Source organism: Oncorhynchus nerka, linkage group LG13 (genome assembly GCF_034236695.1).
Source record: "Oncorhynchus nerka isolate Pitt River linkage group LG13, Oner_Uvic_2.0, whole genome shotgun sequence".
Taxonomy (NCBI): Eukaryota; Metazoa; Chordata; class Actinopteri; order Salmoniformes; family Salmonidae; genus Oncorhynchus; species Oncorhynchus nerka.
In genome coordinates, this window is record NC_088408.1 from 21,532,496 (window position 1) to 21,547,209 (window position 14,714).

Below are 14,714 nucleotides of genomic sequence, written 5' to 3' on the forward strand. Positions count from 1 at the left end.
TAGTGCACTACTGGAGCTAGGAACACAAGCATTTAGTTAGATACTACTGCACTAGGAACACAAGCGGAGCCAGGAACACAATCATTTAGTTAGATATACTGCACTGGAGCCAGGAACACAAGCATTTAGTTAATACTACTGCACTGCTGGAGCTAGGAACACAAGCATTTAGTTAGATACTACTGCACTGCTGGAGCTAGGAACACACACATTTGGCTAGATACTACTGCACTGCTGGAGCTAGAAACACAAGCATGTAGTAAGATACTACTGCACTGCTGGAGCTAGGAGCACAAGGATTTAGTTAGATATTTAGTTAGATACTACTGCACTGCTGGAGCTAGGAACACAAGCATTTAGTTAGATACTACAGCATTGCAGGAGCTAGGAACACAAGCATTTAGTTAGATACTACTTCCCTGATGGAGCTAGGAACACACGCATTTAGCTAGATACTACTGCACAGCTGGAGCCAGGAACACAAGCATTTAGCTAGATACTACTGCACTGCTGGAGCTAGGAACACAAGCATGTAGTAAGATACTACTGGACTGCTGGAGCTCAGAACACAAGCATGCAGTAAGATACTACTGCACTGCTGGAGCTAGGAACACACACATTTGGCTAGATACTACTGCACTGCTGGAGCTAGAAACACAAGCATGTAGTAAGATACTACTGCACTGCTGGAGCTAGGAGCACAAGGATTTAGTTAGATATTTAGTTAGATACTACTGCACTGCTGGAGCTAGGAACACAAGCATTTAGTTAGATAGGAACACAAGCAGCATTGCAGGAGCTAGGAACACAAGCATTTAGTTAGATACTACTTCCCTGATGGAGCTAGGAACACACGCATTTAGCTAGATACTACTGCACAGCTGGAGCCAGGAACACAAGCATTTAGCTAGATACTACTGCACTGCTGGAGCTAGGAACACAAGCATGTAGTAAGATACTACTGGACTGCTGGAGCTCAGAACACAACAAGTAAGATACTACTGCAGTAAGATACTACTGCACTGCTGGAGCTAGGAACACAAGCATGTAGTAAGATACTACTGCACTGCTGGAGCTAGGAACACAAGCATGTAGCTATATACTACTGTACTGCTGGAGCTAGGAACACAAGCATTTAGTAAGATACTACCGCACTGCTGGAGCTCAGAACACAAGCATGTAGCTATATACTACTGCACTGTTGGAGCTAGGAACACAAGCATGTAGCTATATACTACTGCACTGCTGTAGCTAGGAACACAAGCATGTAGCTATATACTACTGCACTGCTGGAGCTAGGAACACAAGCATGTAGTAAGATACTACTGCACTGTTGGAGCTCAGAACACAAGCATTTAGCTAGATACTACTGCACTGCTGGAGCTAGGAACACAAGCATTTAGTTAGATACTACTGCACTGCTGGAGCCAGGAACACAAGCATGCAGTAAGATACTACTGCACTGCTGGAGCTAGGAACACAAGCATTTAGCTATATACTACTGCACTGTTGGAGCTAGGAACACAAGCATTTACTTAGATACTAGTGCACTGCTGTAGCTAGGAACACAAGCATGTAGCTATATACTACTGCACTGCTGGAGCCAGGAACACAAGCATTTAGTTAGATACTACTGCCCTGCTGGAGCCAGGAACACACACATTTGGCTAGATACTACTGCACAGCTGGAGCTAGAAACACAAGCATTTAGTTAATACTACTGCACTGCTGGAGCTAGGAACACAAGCATTTAGTTAATACTACTGCACTGCTGGAGCCAGGAACACAAGCATTTAGTTAGATACTACTGCACTGTTGGAGCTAGGAACACAAGCATTTAGTTAGATACTACTGCACTGCTGGAGCTAGGAACACAAGCATTTAGTTAGATACTACTGCACTGCTGGAGCTAGGAACACACGCATTTAGTTAGATACTACTGCCCTGCCGGAGCCAGGAACACAAGCATTTAGTTAGATACTAGTGCACTACCGGAGCTAGGAACACAAGCATTTAGTTAGATACTAGTGCACTGCCGGAGCCAGGAACTGCACTGCCGGAGCCAGGAACACAATCATTTAGTTAGATACTACTGCACTGCCGGAGCCAGGAACACAAGCATTTAGTTAGATACTAGTGCACTACCGGAGCTAGGAACACAAGCATTTAGTTAGATACTAGTGCACTGCCGGAGCCAGGAACACAATCATTTAGTTAGATACTACTGCACTGCTGGAGCCAGGAACACAAGCATTTAGTTAATACTACTGCACTGCTGGAGCTAGGAACACAAGCATTTAGTTAGATACTACTGCACTGCTGGAGCTAGGAACACAAGCATTTAGTTAGATACTACTGCACTGCTGGAGCTAGGAACACAAATATTTAGTTAGATACTACTGCACCGCTGGAGCTAGGAACACACGCATTTGGCTAGATACTACTGCACTGCTGGAGCTAGAAACACAAGCATGTAGTAAGATACTACTGCACTGCTGGAGCTAGGAGCACAAGCATTTAGTTAGATACTACTGCACTGCTGGAGCTAGGAACACAAGCATGTAGTAAGATACTACTGCACTGCTGGAGCTAGGAACACAAGCATGTAGTAAGATACTACTGCACTGCTGGAGCTAGGAGCACAAGGATTTAGTTAGATATTTAGTTAGATACTACTGCACTGCTGGAGCCAGGAACACAAGCATTTAGTTAGATACTAGTGCACTACCGGAGCTAGGAACACAAGCATTTAGTTAGATACTACTTCCCTGATGGAGCTAGGAACACAAGCATTTAGTTAGATACTACAGCATTGCAGGAGCTAGGAACACAAGCATTTAGTTAGATACTACTTCCCTGATGGAGCTAGGAACACACGCATTTAGCTAGATACTACTGCACAGCTGGAGCTAGGAACACAAGCATTTAGTTAGATACTACTGCACTGCTGGAGCCAGGAACACAAGCATTTAGTTAGATACTACTGCATTGCTGGAGCTAGGAACACAAGCATGCAGTAAGATACTACTGCATTGCTGGAGCTAGGAACACAAGCATGCAGTAAGATACTACTGCACTGCCGGAGCTAGGAACACAAGCATGTAGTAAGATACTACTGCACTGCCGGAGCTAGGAACACAAGCATGTAGTAAGATACTACTGCACTGCTGGAGCCAGGAACACAAATATTTAGCTATATACTACTGCACTGCTGGAGCTAGGAACACACGCATTTGGCTAGATACTACTGCACTGCTGGAGCTAGAAACACAAGCATTTAGTTAGATACTACTGCACTGCTGGAGCTAGGAACACAAGCATTTAGTTAGATACTACTGCACTGCTGGAGCTAGGAACACAAGCATTTAGTTAGATACTACTGCACTGCTGGAGCTAGGAACACAAGCATGTAGTAAGATACTACTGCACTGCTGGAGCTAGGAGCACAAGCATTTAGTTAGATACTACTGCACTGTTGGAGCTAGGAACACACGCATTTCGCTACACCCAATGTGTACTGTGTATGTGACCAATAACATTTGATTAGATTTTAATTCACACTCTCGTAGGCACTTTCAAGTGAATTAGCTGCTGTTTGCTAATAGCTTTTCATAAAATCCTGACCTTGCATGCAATGACCGTAATTTGACTTTTTGAACAAGGAAAAGTACCAAACTTAAGCTGAAGAGGGAACGACAATGCCTCTTCCCCTCAGGAGGCTGAAAAGATTTGGGATAGTCCCTCAGATCCTTTAAAATTCTACAACTGTACCATTGAGAGCATCTTGACTGGCTGCATCACCTCATAATATGTCAACTTCTTCGCATCCAACCGCAAGGCATCACTGGGGCCGAACTCCATGCCATCCAGGACTTCTATAACAGGCAGTGTCAGGAAAGACCCTAAAAATGGTAAAACACTCCAGCCACCCAAGACTGTTCTCTCTGCTACCGCACAACAAGCAGTACGGATGCACCAAGTCTGGAACCAACAGGACCCTGAACAGCTTCTACTCCCAAGCCATAAGACTGCTAAATGGGTGTTTAAATAGTTAACCAAATAGCTACCCGGAATATCTAAATTGAGGCTATTTGCACTAACTATTTTGACTCATCACATATACTGCTGCTCCTGTTTATTATCAGTCACTTTATTCCTAGTTATACAGTTGAAGTCGGAAGTTTACATACACTTAGATTGTCGTCATTAAAAGTAGTTTTTCAACCACTCCACAAATTTCTTGCTAACAAACTATAGTTTTGGCAAGTCGGTTAGGACATGTACTTTGTGCATGACACAAGTCATTTTTCCAACAATTGTTTACAGACAGATTATTTCACTTACAATTCATTGTATCACAATTCCAGTGGGTCAGAAGTTCACAAACTCTAAGTTGACTGTGCCTTTAAACAGCTTGGAAAATTCCAGAAAATGTTGTCATGCCTTTAGAATCTTTTGATAGGCTAATTGACATAATTTGAGTCAATTGGAGGTGTACCTGTGGATGTATTTCAAGGCCTACCTTCAAACTCAATGCCACTTTGCTTGACATCATGGGAAAATCAAAATAAATTAGCCAATACCTCAGAAAAAACATTGTAGCCCTCCACAAGTCTGGTTCATCCTTGGGAGCAATTTCCAAATGCATGTTAATCTGTACAATCAATAGTATGCAAGAATAAACACCATGGGATCATGCAGTCGTCATACCGCTCAAGAAGGAGACTCGTTCTGTCTCCTAGAGATGAACGTACTTTGGTGTGAAAAGTGCAAATTAATCCCAGAACAACAGCAAAGGACCTTGTGAAGATGCTTGAGGAAACAGGTACAAAGGTATCTATATCCACAGTAAATTGAGTCCTATATCGACATAACCTGAAAGGCCGCTCAGCAAGGAAGAAGCCAGTGCTCCAAAACTGCCATAAAATGGCCAGACTACGTTTTGCAACTGCACATGGGGACAAAGATCGTACTTTTTGGAGAAATGTCCTCTGGTCTGATGAAACAAAAATAGAACTGTTTGACCATAATGACCATCGTTTTGTTTGGAGGAAAAAGGGGAGGCTTGCAAGCCGAAGAACACCATCCCAACCATGAAGCACGGGGGTGGCAGCATCTTGTTGTGGGGGTGCTTTGCTGCAGGAGGGACTGGTGAACTTCACAAAATAGATGACATCATCAGGGAGGAAAATTACGTGGATATATTGAAGCAACATCTCAAGACATCAGTCAGGAAGTTAAAGCTTGGTCGCAAATGGGTCTTCTAAATGGACAATGACCCCAAGCATACTTCCAAAGTTGTGGCAAAATGGCTTAAAGTCAACAAAGTCAAGGCGTTGGAGTAGCTATCACAAACCCTGACCTCAATCCTATAGAGAATTTGTGGGCAAAACTGAAAAAGTGTGTGCGAGCAAGGAGTCCTACAAACCTGACTCCGTTACACCAGCTCTGTCAGGAGGAATGGGACAAAATTCACCCAACTTATTGTGGGAAGCTTGTGGAAGGCAACCTGAAACGTTTGACCCAAGTTAAACAATTTACAGGCAATGCGATCAAATACTAATTGAGTGTATGTAAACTTCTGACCCCCTGGGAATGTGATGAAAGAAATTAAAGCTGAAATAAATCATTCTCTCCACTATTATTCTGACATTTCACATTCTTAAAATAAAGTGGTGATCCTAACTGAACTAAGACAGGGAATTTTTACTTGGATTAAATGTCAGGAATTGTGAAAAACTGAGTTTAAATGTATTTGGCTACTGTGTATGTAAACTTCCAACTTCAACTGTATGTACATATCCATAGCCCCAGTACGTGGCTGCTGGAGAGATAGGACTTGACAAAGTTATAGGGCAACACTGCCACCTGTCTATTTTAAAAGAGCACTACACAAACCAGTTAGTAAGTGCATGCGTGTGTGCCTGTACCAGAGTTGATGTCAACACAATCTAATTTCCAGTCAATTCTAGAGTTGAATTATTTTCCTGGAGAGAATTCCATGTCCAATTCATCTGACAGGAATTCAGCTGAATGGGGTGGAACTCTGGTTGTGTGTGTTTACATCATAATCTGGTGAACCCTTATCTAGCCTCTCCAGTTCATCTAATCCCTCCACCTGCTCAAACACCCAAACAGTCCAGGCCACACCCCCACCCCTAAACACACATACGCCTCCCAGCTTCCCCCTTATTGCCCTCGGCTGGGAGTGCTCCATCCCCCTCTGATGCCCAGTTGGGCTCTGCCACCCCCTAACCGTGCTCCAGCTGGAGTGTGTACCCCCTTCCCTTTTACTACATCCACTCTGTGCCCCGTCTGCTGCCTAGCATTGCCAAGGTCTTCCCCGGTGTTAGGAGTCCAGCAGTGTGTGTATGCACATAGAGTCACTGTCTGTCAATGAAAATAATATTACAAGCAGTTGTGATTAGGGTTAACGCATTTGCAGAGATATTACTTTTGTTTATTATTTTTCACCTGTATATTATAGTTCTCTCTCCGTTACACACTTGATCAGTGCTTGACTTTGGCAGGAGCTCACTGGAGCTGAGTACCGGCACCTCAAATGTTCTACTGCTTGAGCTCCTGTTCTTCTTATTGAATATTAGCTCAAAGATATTGTGGAGCAGCTCCTGCACCTAAATACTATATAAATGGTACAGGCACCCAAAATTAGCACCGGAACCTATTTCAGTCCAAGTCAAGCACTACACTTGACATTACTTCACCATTAGAGCATAATGCATAATACTTGGGGAAAACTGGACATTTGCACCATATTGCAATGTGCATAACAGCCGCTCAGCCCAGTCAAAACTGTTCGCTGCTCTGGCCCCCCAATGGTGGAACAAACTCCCTCACGACGCCAGGACAGCGGAGTCAATCACCACCTTCCGGAGACACCTGAAACCCCACCTCTTTAAGGAATACCTAGGATAGGATAAAGTAATCCCTCTCACCCCCCCCTTAAAAGATTTAGATGCACTACTGTTCCACTGGATGTCATAAGGTGAATGCACCAATTTGTAAGTCGCTCTGGATAAGAGCGTCTGCTAAATGACTTAAATGTAAATGTAGCACCCTCTGCTGGCAAGAGAGTATTGGATCCGGAGAAGGCCTGCGTAATTTATGAATTTGACTTAAAGGTGTGAAAGGGAATACATTTGTAAAACGTCAAAATTATAGATTTTTTATTTGGTCACTATTTACATTGGTAATAGCCAGCCCATTCATAATTTTGATAGATTTACAGAGGTTTGAATTGTCTATTTATGCCTAAAACTGCGGTCTCTAGATACACCAAATAATGCACCGTCGATTAACTCAAATTAATTTGTGAGTTTCGCTGATTTGCTCGAGGAGGGAGAGACACAAAAAAAGTTGTGCAAACCGCGCATAGATTATGCTTCTCATCACTGTCGTAAAGCGGCACCCGCTTTCAGGGTAGTCACTACTTATCACAGCCACAAATTCATATTTTTGTCTAAACCCCGCCTATTTCTACAATTTAACTTCTTAAAATATAATTTGAAACCTTAACCATACTGCTAACCGCATTCCTAACCCTAACCTTAAATGAATACCAAAAAGCAAAATGTTGTTTTCATTAATTTTTATGTTAAATCCAATTCTGGCTTTGTGGCTGTAGTAAGTAATGACAACCATCTTTCGGCTGCAATGGCGTTTGCTGCGACAGCACTTTCCGGCAGCGGGGAAACGGAGGAGAAAGCAACGACAGGCTTTGGAAGTAAAGACGAAATTGTTTCGGAAACCCTCGGATTTATACAATTATCGCCTAAGTGAAGTGAGCTTTGTTTATAAACCCGTTGACGAAACTATATTTAGAGGTTTTTTTTCTAACGTGCATTGCCCCCTTGATGAGGTGGGATGGCTGCAGTGCCGACTGGGCCTAGCAGCGCATTGCCAGCATCCCCGGCTGAAATTTCTCCCTTCCCCGGGGAAGGGGAGCAGCCCGGCTGCGGTTGGGAGGGCTCTGTAACACGACAGGAGCAGCGGGTCAGCGAGGACAAACGGCCAAGTAAGAAAAAACAGAAAAACATGCTATCGCATGCTAACCCGGCTGCGCTACACCTCAAAACGCAGGCCCCACAGGAACAGCAGTTGAACGGGTTGGTCAGTCCGTCTGAAGACGGTGAGATCTACAACCACACAACGGAAAACCGATCCGACAATCCGAGACCGTCCATGGAGCTCTGTGACAGCAGCAGTTTTGGAGACGACCCGAGTGACAAAAATAATAGCGACCATTGCTGGCAACATGAGGACCACAGTCCGTGTTCGAAAGGCAGCCGCCACCCTCACTTGAACAACAATGGCATGAACGGTATGTTGACTATCACAAGAACTGAGGCTTTCCAAAGCCACACTGTAACCGGACACAGCCCCGGTGGTAACGTTAGGAAAAGGGAATGTGACCCCACAGAAGCCCCTCGACCACCGAGCCAGCAGCCCCCAGACTGCGAAGGCCTTGGCGAGCACCGGGCTGGAGTAGAGGGTGAACCCGACGTCATACACCAGCCGCCGGTGTCAGAATTAGCGAGGCTGGATCTGAACTGTTCGCCTGACCGAGAAGCGGAAGAGAGCCAGGGTATTCATTATGTCCGCTACGAGTCCGAGTTACAGATGCCAGGAATCATGAGGTTGATCACCAAGGACTTGTCTGAGCCGTATTCCATTTATACCTATAGGTACTTCATCCACAACTGGCCTCAGCTCTGCTTTCTGGTGAGTATGACATAGCACTATCTAGTAAAACACCTTCTTGACTTGGTTTTGGTTGGTGAACATTAGCAAAATAAAAAGAGGGCAGTAGCTTCTGGGGCAACAACGTGAGTTTGTTGGGAGTGTTGGGGGTGTTGCCGCTCACCCTAAGAGGCCAGTATTGTCTCTTACCACCGTTTTGATTTAGGCCTAGATACTGTTAGTGTCTGCTTCAATTGTGTTTTTTTCCTATCTTTCTGTATAGCAGACCTGCTCATTTGATGTTCCTAAAGTTCTAGGTAAAGGGTAGGCTTCTCTTTAGGTAGATCCAGACAATAACACACCCTTATTCCTCCCTGTTGTCTTGTCTGACAGTGAAACTAGTTTTTAAGTTGGGCTAAAAGGGTTGGTTAGTCTTTGTGTAACTGCTAGTGTAGACTTGTTCACTATGTCTATATTTAATCATCTGGAGGTGTCACACAGATACAGTTGAACATGAATTGGCATGTACATGCGCTTGCACACACACACACAAATAAACCCCCTTTGACAGCCTAACCCTAGCATAGTGTTGCAACCTCTGAGGCTTGCTGACTGTGAAACACTTGCAAGTGTCAAGTTTTTTTACATTTCTAGTCTTGATAATTAATTTGGTATTTTGAGGTGAACTGGGCTAATACGAAACAAGTTGTGTCCACAAATTCAATGAGGTCCTTGCTGTTGATCTGTCTCCCTTTCCATAACGGAATGAGCCATTCATCATTGTAACCATGATACTTACTATTCAATATGATTTCTCAGTCTACTGCCCTCAGTGACCTATAGGAAGGAGGAAGTGCTATGTGCAGTGTAATCAAACTAGAGGTCAAGGTAGCTGTGTTCTTGATGCTCATTGGCTAGAAGCATTGGATTTTGTTTACCCCTTGGTTATGTCTGGTCTTAAGAAGGATTCAAAAGCTTTAGGTTGGACACAGCACTAACATGACTCACTGTTTATTCATTTCCAGGCCATGGTGGAGCAGGAGTGTGTGGGGGCCATTGTCTGTAAGCTGGACATGCACAAGAAGATGTTTCGTCGTGGCTACATCGCCATGCTGGCTGTAGACTCAAAACACCGGAGGAAAAGCATTGGTGAGAACATTTTCTCATGACGACCAATCACGTTTTATTAATAGCCCTTTTTGCAAAAAAATATTTGATCTCAAAGTACTTCCATTTTCTTTACCTCCACAAACTTCTATGCGTACCATCCCGCTGAATTTATTTTCTGTTGCCTGTATGTTGCAGGTACTAACCTGGTGAAGAAGGCCATCTATGCCATGGTGGAGGGGGATTGTGATGAGGTAAGCGGACTGGTACTGTCTGTCTGATGGTGACGTCCGAAGGCCCTGTTGTCCCTCTGGGGCCTTCACTCAGCTAGTGGCCCTGACTGTACTTGGCCTGAGGTATTAACCACATATTATATATCCACACTAGGTGGACTCTAGTATAGAAAATTAAGTGCTCTAGTGAATAACATGGGGATATAATATAACAATATGATCTTATGACAAACCCCCACAAAATGATACAAAGACTACTTGTATTGCTTCAGCACTGACAAGCAGTATCTCTCCCCACCCTCCCTCTCTCCTTCCCTCCCTCTCTCCTTTCTCTCTTTCTCTCGCTCACTCCTAGGTGGTTCTGGAGACTGAGATCACTAACAAGTCAGCTCTAAAGTTGTATGAGAACCTTGGTTTTGTCCGAGACAAGCGGCTCTTCAGATATTACCTGAACGGTGTGGACGCACTGAGGCTCAAACTGTGGCTCCGCTAGAGAGAGGAGAAGGAGCATGACAGGTGCTGCCCTCTTACTGAAGCAGCTCCAGTCTCACTCTCAACCCTGCCCTTGTCTCGTGTGTGTGTGTGTGCATACACATACATACACACACATACACACACGCACCCACCCACCCATATATATACAGTTACACACCCACGCACAGTCATACACCCATATGCACACACACATCGTCATACACCCACAAGCATAGATTCACCTACATTTGCATATACATAGACACATGCACACTACTCATACACAGTACACACACAGTACATACAGCCCTCCCTTTTTGATCCTTGACATCTTGGAAAACAGCTCAAGGCTAAACTGGACAGACAGACAGAAATCCCACAATGTTTTAATGAAGAGGCCCTTGCCCTGTTAGCTGTAGGATCCTGTGAGAGGGGGAAGGAAGAGGAGTGTGTGATGTGGTCTGGTGACCTTTAACCTCAGAACATTGCCCTCCCCCTTCCAACGGAGCAGTATCTAAGGCATGATGTTGAGGGTGAACCCACAAACCCCCGGAGGGCGATGCATCACGCAAAATCACCCACTGAACACAGGAAAACAGAAGAAGAATAAAAACACAGGGTGAAAATAAGGAAGAAGGTGGGAAAACGACAGATTCGAAGGAAATATTTGTGGAGTTTATTTTTTGTGTATATTTTTTAATCTCATGATTCAACAGGGGGTTGGAAAAGCTATTGTGTGTGTGTTCGTGAGAGTGTGTGTTTTCCCTAGGGGTTTGGAAAAGGAAATGTTTAGGTTATTGTGTACATGTGTAAGGGACGTGAAGTAAGGGATGTGAAGTAATGTAGTGGATGGGTGTGTGCGCACGCATGCTTGGTGGGAATCATGAGTTGTGAGTGTTAGTGTGCTTTTCTCCCCCTGTCTGTGTTTTCATTAACCCTACGTTGTGAGACGAACACGCCAGCTGCTTGCTGCTCAGTTTTCACCCCGTGCCCCAGACCAAGAGCTGGAGCCTGTAAAGATATGCATGCATTTATTTTAACAAGAGTGGTGGTATGAGTGATGAGTGTGTGTTGATTAACACTCGGAACATTGCCCAGTTCCAAACAGACCCATAGTCCTAACTCCTAGGCACTTGTGTAGATCTGAAAGGTTTGGATAGGTGTAAGCAATATGGTGCAAATTCTTCCTGCCTGTCAGAGGGAAAGGTGGAGCTATTTCCATTTTAGTAATACCTATTCAATAATTTCAGATACACTTGGTAAGTGCTTAGAGGGGTAAGAATGAGGGGCCTATTTGAGATTGGGCACTTGTGTTGGCCCTTTTTGCAGATCAAAGCTAATTTTCCCAAAATGCACTGCCAGCCACTGGAACATTGCTCAAAAATCTCCTGAGAAAGATAAATAATTATTGACAAAGGAGAAGTTTGTTTGGGCTCGGAAACTATTTCTCTATTGCAGGTTGTTCATTCAAATTCCTCCTAACTTGGAGACTATTTTTTCCATGCACCCCTCTGTCTTTCAATCATCACAGTTGTCTATGAATTAACAACATGCAGAGCACTGGAGTCCTGTTTCAGTATGGCAAAGTGTCAGGCTGGAGTAATAGTGTTATTAAATATGTTGGATTCCTGTTGGCTTCGCTCTGTGTGTGTTTTTGATGCAGTGTGTTGATCTTTGGTTGACCTCTGGTTAAAGGAGGGCAAAGGTATTGTTTGCAGTTTACTTATTTCCTGTTTGCTCTCTTGAGTTTATTTAGATTGTGTATTATACACTCGTACACTCCGGTAACATTTGAGAGCTCCTCTGTCTGGGAAAGACAGACACACCAGGCAGTTCCTATCTACTCCAATCAATGCAAAGAAAATATGTGTTTGTGGCTGCTTTTTGTCTAAAAAATTAATTAAAAAATATAATTTTCTTTTTCAGAGTAAATTAACATAGGTCGGCTGTGTGTGTTTTGACTGATGGTGTAAAATCGGTTATTTCAGGCTCTAGATAACCCTGAAGTATAGTAAAGACACAGGGACACCAGGAGCTAGGTATAGAAGGTGGTGGTGGTAATAGTGGTGGTTGTAGTAGTAATGGTGGTGGTGGTAGTAGTAGTAATAATGGTGGTTGAAGTGGTGATGGTGGTTGAAGTGGTGGTGGTAGTAGTAATGGTGGGTGGTAGTAGTAGTAATGGTGGTGGTAGTAGTAATGGCGGTGGTGGTGGTAGTAGTAGTAATGGCGGTAGTAGTAGTAATGGCGGTGGTGGTGGTATTAGTAGTAATGGCGGCGGTGGTTGTAGTAGTAATGGTGGTGGTGGTAGTAGTAGTAATGGTGGTAGTAGTAATGGCGGTGGTGGTGGTAGTAGTAGTAATGGCGGTGGTGGTGGTATTAGTAGTAATGGCGGCGGTGGTTGTAGTAGTAGTAATAGCGGCGGTGGTTGTAGTAGTAATGGTGGTGGTGGTAGTAGTAGTAATGGCGGTGGTGGTAGTAGTAGTAATGGTGGCGGTGGTAGTAGTAGTAATGATGGCGGTGGTAGTAGTAGTAATGATGGCGGTGGTGGTGGTAGTAGTAGTAATGATGATGATGGTGGTAGTAGTAGTAATGGTGGCGGTGGTAGTAGTAGTAATGATGATGATGGTGGTAGTAGTAGTAATGGTGGCGGTGGTAGTAGTAGTAATGGTGGCGGTGGTAGTAGTAATGGTGGTAGTAGTAGTAATGGTGGTGGTGGTAGTAGTAGTAATGATGGCGGTGGTGGTGGTAGTAGTAGTAATGGCGGTGGTGGTAGTAGTAATGGCGGTGGTGGTAGTAGTAATGGCGGTGGTGGTAGTAGTAGTAGTGGTGGTAGTAGTAGTAATGGCAGCGGTGGTAGTAGTAGTAATGGCAGCGGTGGTAGTAGTAGTAATGGTGATGGTAGTAGTTATGGCGGTGGTGGTAGTAGTAGTTATGGCAGTGGTGGTAGTAGTGGTGGTGGTGGTAGTAATGACAGTGGTGGTAGTAGTAATAGTAGTGGTGGTAGTAGTAGTAATGGTGGTGGTGGTAGTAGTAGTAGTAGTAATGATGCTAGTAATGGTGGTGGTGGTGGTAGTAATGGTGGTAGTAGTAATGACGGTGGTGGTGGTAGTAGTAATGATGGTGGTGGTAGTAGTAGTAATAATGGCGGTGGTGGTAGTAATGGTGGTAGTAGTAATGGCGGTGGTGGTAGTAGTAGTAATAATGGCGGTGGTGGTAGTAGTTACTAAAGATCTGCTCCTTGTCTAGCAGAGACACTAATGTACTGTACTGCTGAGCTGTGATGAAGTCCCATAGGCTGAGAGAGCAGCTATAAGAGGTGTACACTAGCATACACAGCACATTATGGGCCAGGTTTACTCAGTGTCTGCATCTCTGTAAAGTTTTAGCAGCTGTTATTTCAGAGTTTGCAGCTTTAATAAAACAGATGCAAACAGTTAGGAGCTGTTACTCAACGTCTCTTCAATTCAACCGGCTAACATTGCAGAATAGGAAGTGAGAAGGGATGTCGACAGATACTTTACACACAGGCTGCTGTGTGGGTGGTTATAGTATGTGTGTGAGTGCGTTTGAAAACACCGATCAGATGACCTTTTGTTTTTTTATTGACGATTTGTATACAGAGTGTTTGCGCTCTATTCATTTGACATCTGAGGGCATCTTTTTTTGTGTATTGTGTTGATTAGTTAGGTTTTTTGTTTCTTTTCTCTGCTTATTTATTTTCACCCATCCAGACTATTAGGACTAGAATAAGAATGAAGGATTGGACAGCAACGATGTCATCAGAGATCCAGAAGCACAGATGGGAGCTAGGCTAGCTGTTCCAAAGCCATACTGCTTTGAACTGTTCCAATGGCACTCTGTTCCATTCACTGGGAAGACTTCCATTTGGCTCTCTGTGCAGATACACTTCCTGTTGAATCTTGACTCTTTCTGACATCACTCTGATCCTGCTTCAGTCTAGAGGTGTGAGGGGGCTCCTGTCCCATTTCAAATTAAATTGGTCTTTGTTTTGGTCCAACCCGCTTTCCTCATTCTCATAGAACGTCTTTATTTCTCCCCTAGTTTTTAAAAGTGTGAACCCCTGGCAGTGCCAGTAGGGACCATGGACATTATTGCCTGCCATGTTAGGCTAGACAGCTCCATTTGACCATCTACACCAGAGGTCTGTTCATGAGGGTGCCCTGTTAGATATAAATCGTT

General features: G+C 44.1%; 1 protein-coding gene across 1 annotated transcript; it reads left to right on the top strand.

The window, feature by feature from the left end:
• Positions 1-7,657: 7,657 nt before the first annotated feature.
• Positions 7,658-12,148, top strand: LOC115139200 (N-alpha-acetyltransferase 30-like). The gene is made up of 4 exons (XM_029676340.2): positions 7,658-8,742; positions 9,726-9,849; positions 10,006-10,061; positions 10,396-12,148. Exons 1-4 carry the CDS (start codon positions 7,885-7,887, stop codon positions 10,531-10,533), a joined length of 1,176 nt encoding a protein of 391 aa, XP_029532200.2. The 5' UTR covers positions 7,658-7,884; the 3' UTR covers positions 10,534-12,148.
• Positions 12,149-14,714: the final 2,566 nt, after the last annotated feature.

Bases quoted from the DNA above. Each gene is read 5' to 3' on its own strand.
- LOC115139200 (XM_029676340.2), top strand. From the start codon at position 7,885: ATGGCTGCAGTGCCGACTGGGCCTAGCAGCGCATTGCCAGCATCCCCG. The intron at 9,850-10,005 runs GTGAGAACATTT...TGTATGTTGCAG, and splicing joins ACACCGGAGGAAAAGCATTG to GTACTAACCTGGTGAAGAAG. The intron at 10,062-10,395 runs GTAAGCGGACTG...GCTCACTCCTAG, and splicing joins TGGAGGGGGATTGTGATGAG to GTGGTTCTGGAGACTGAGAT.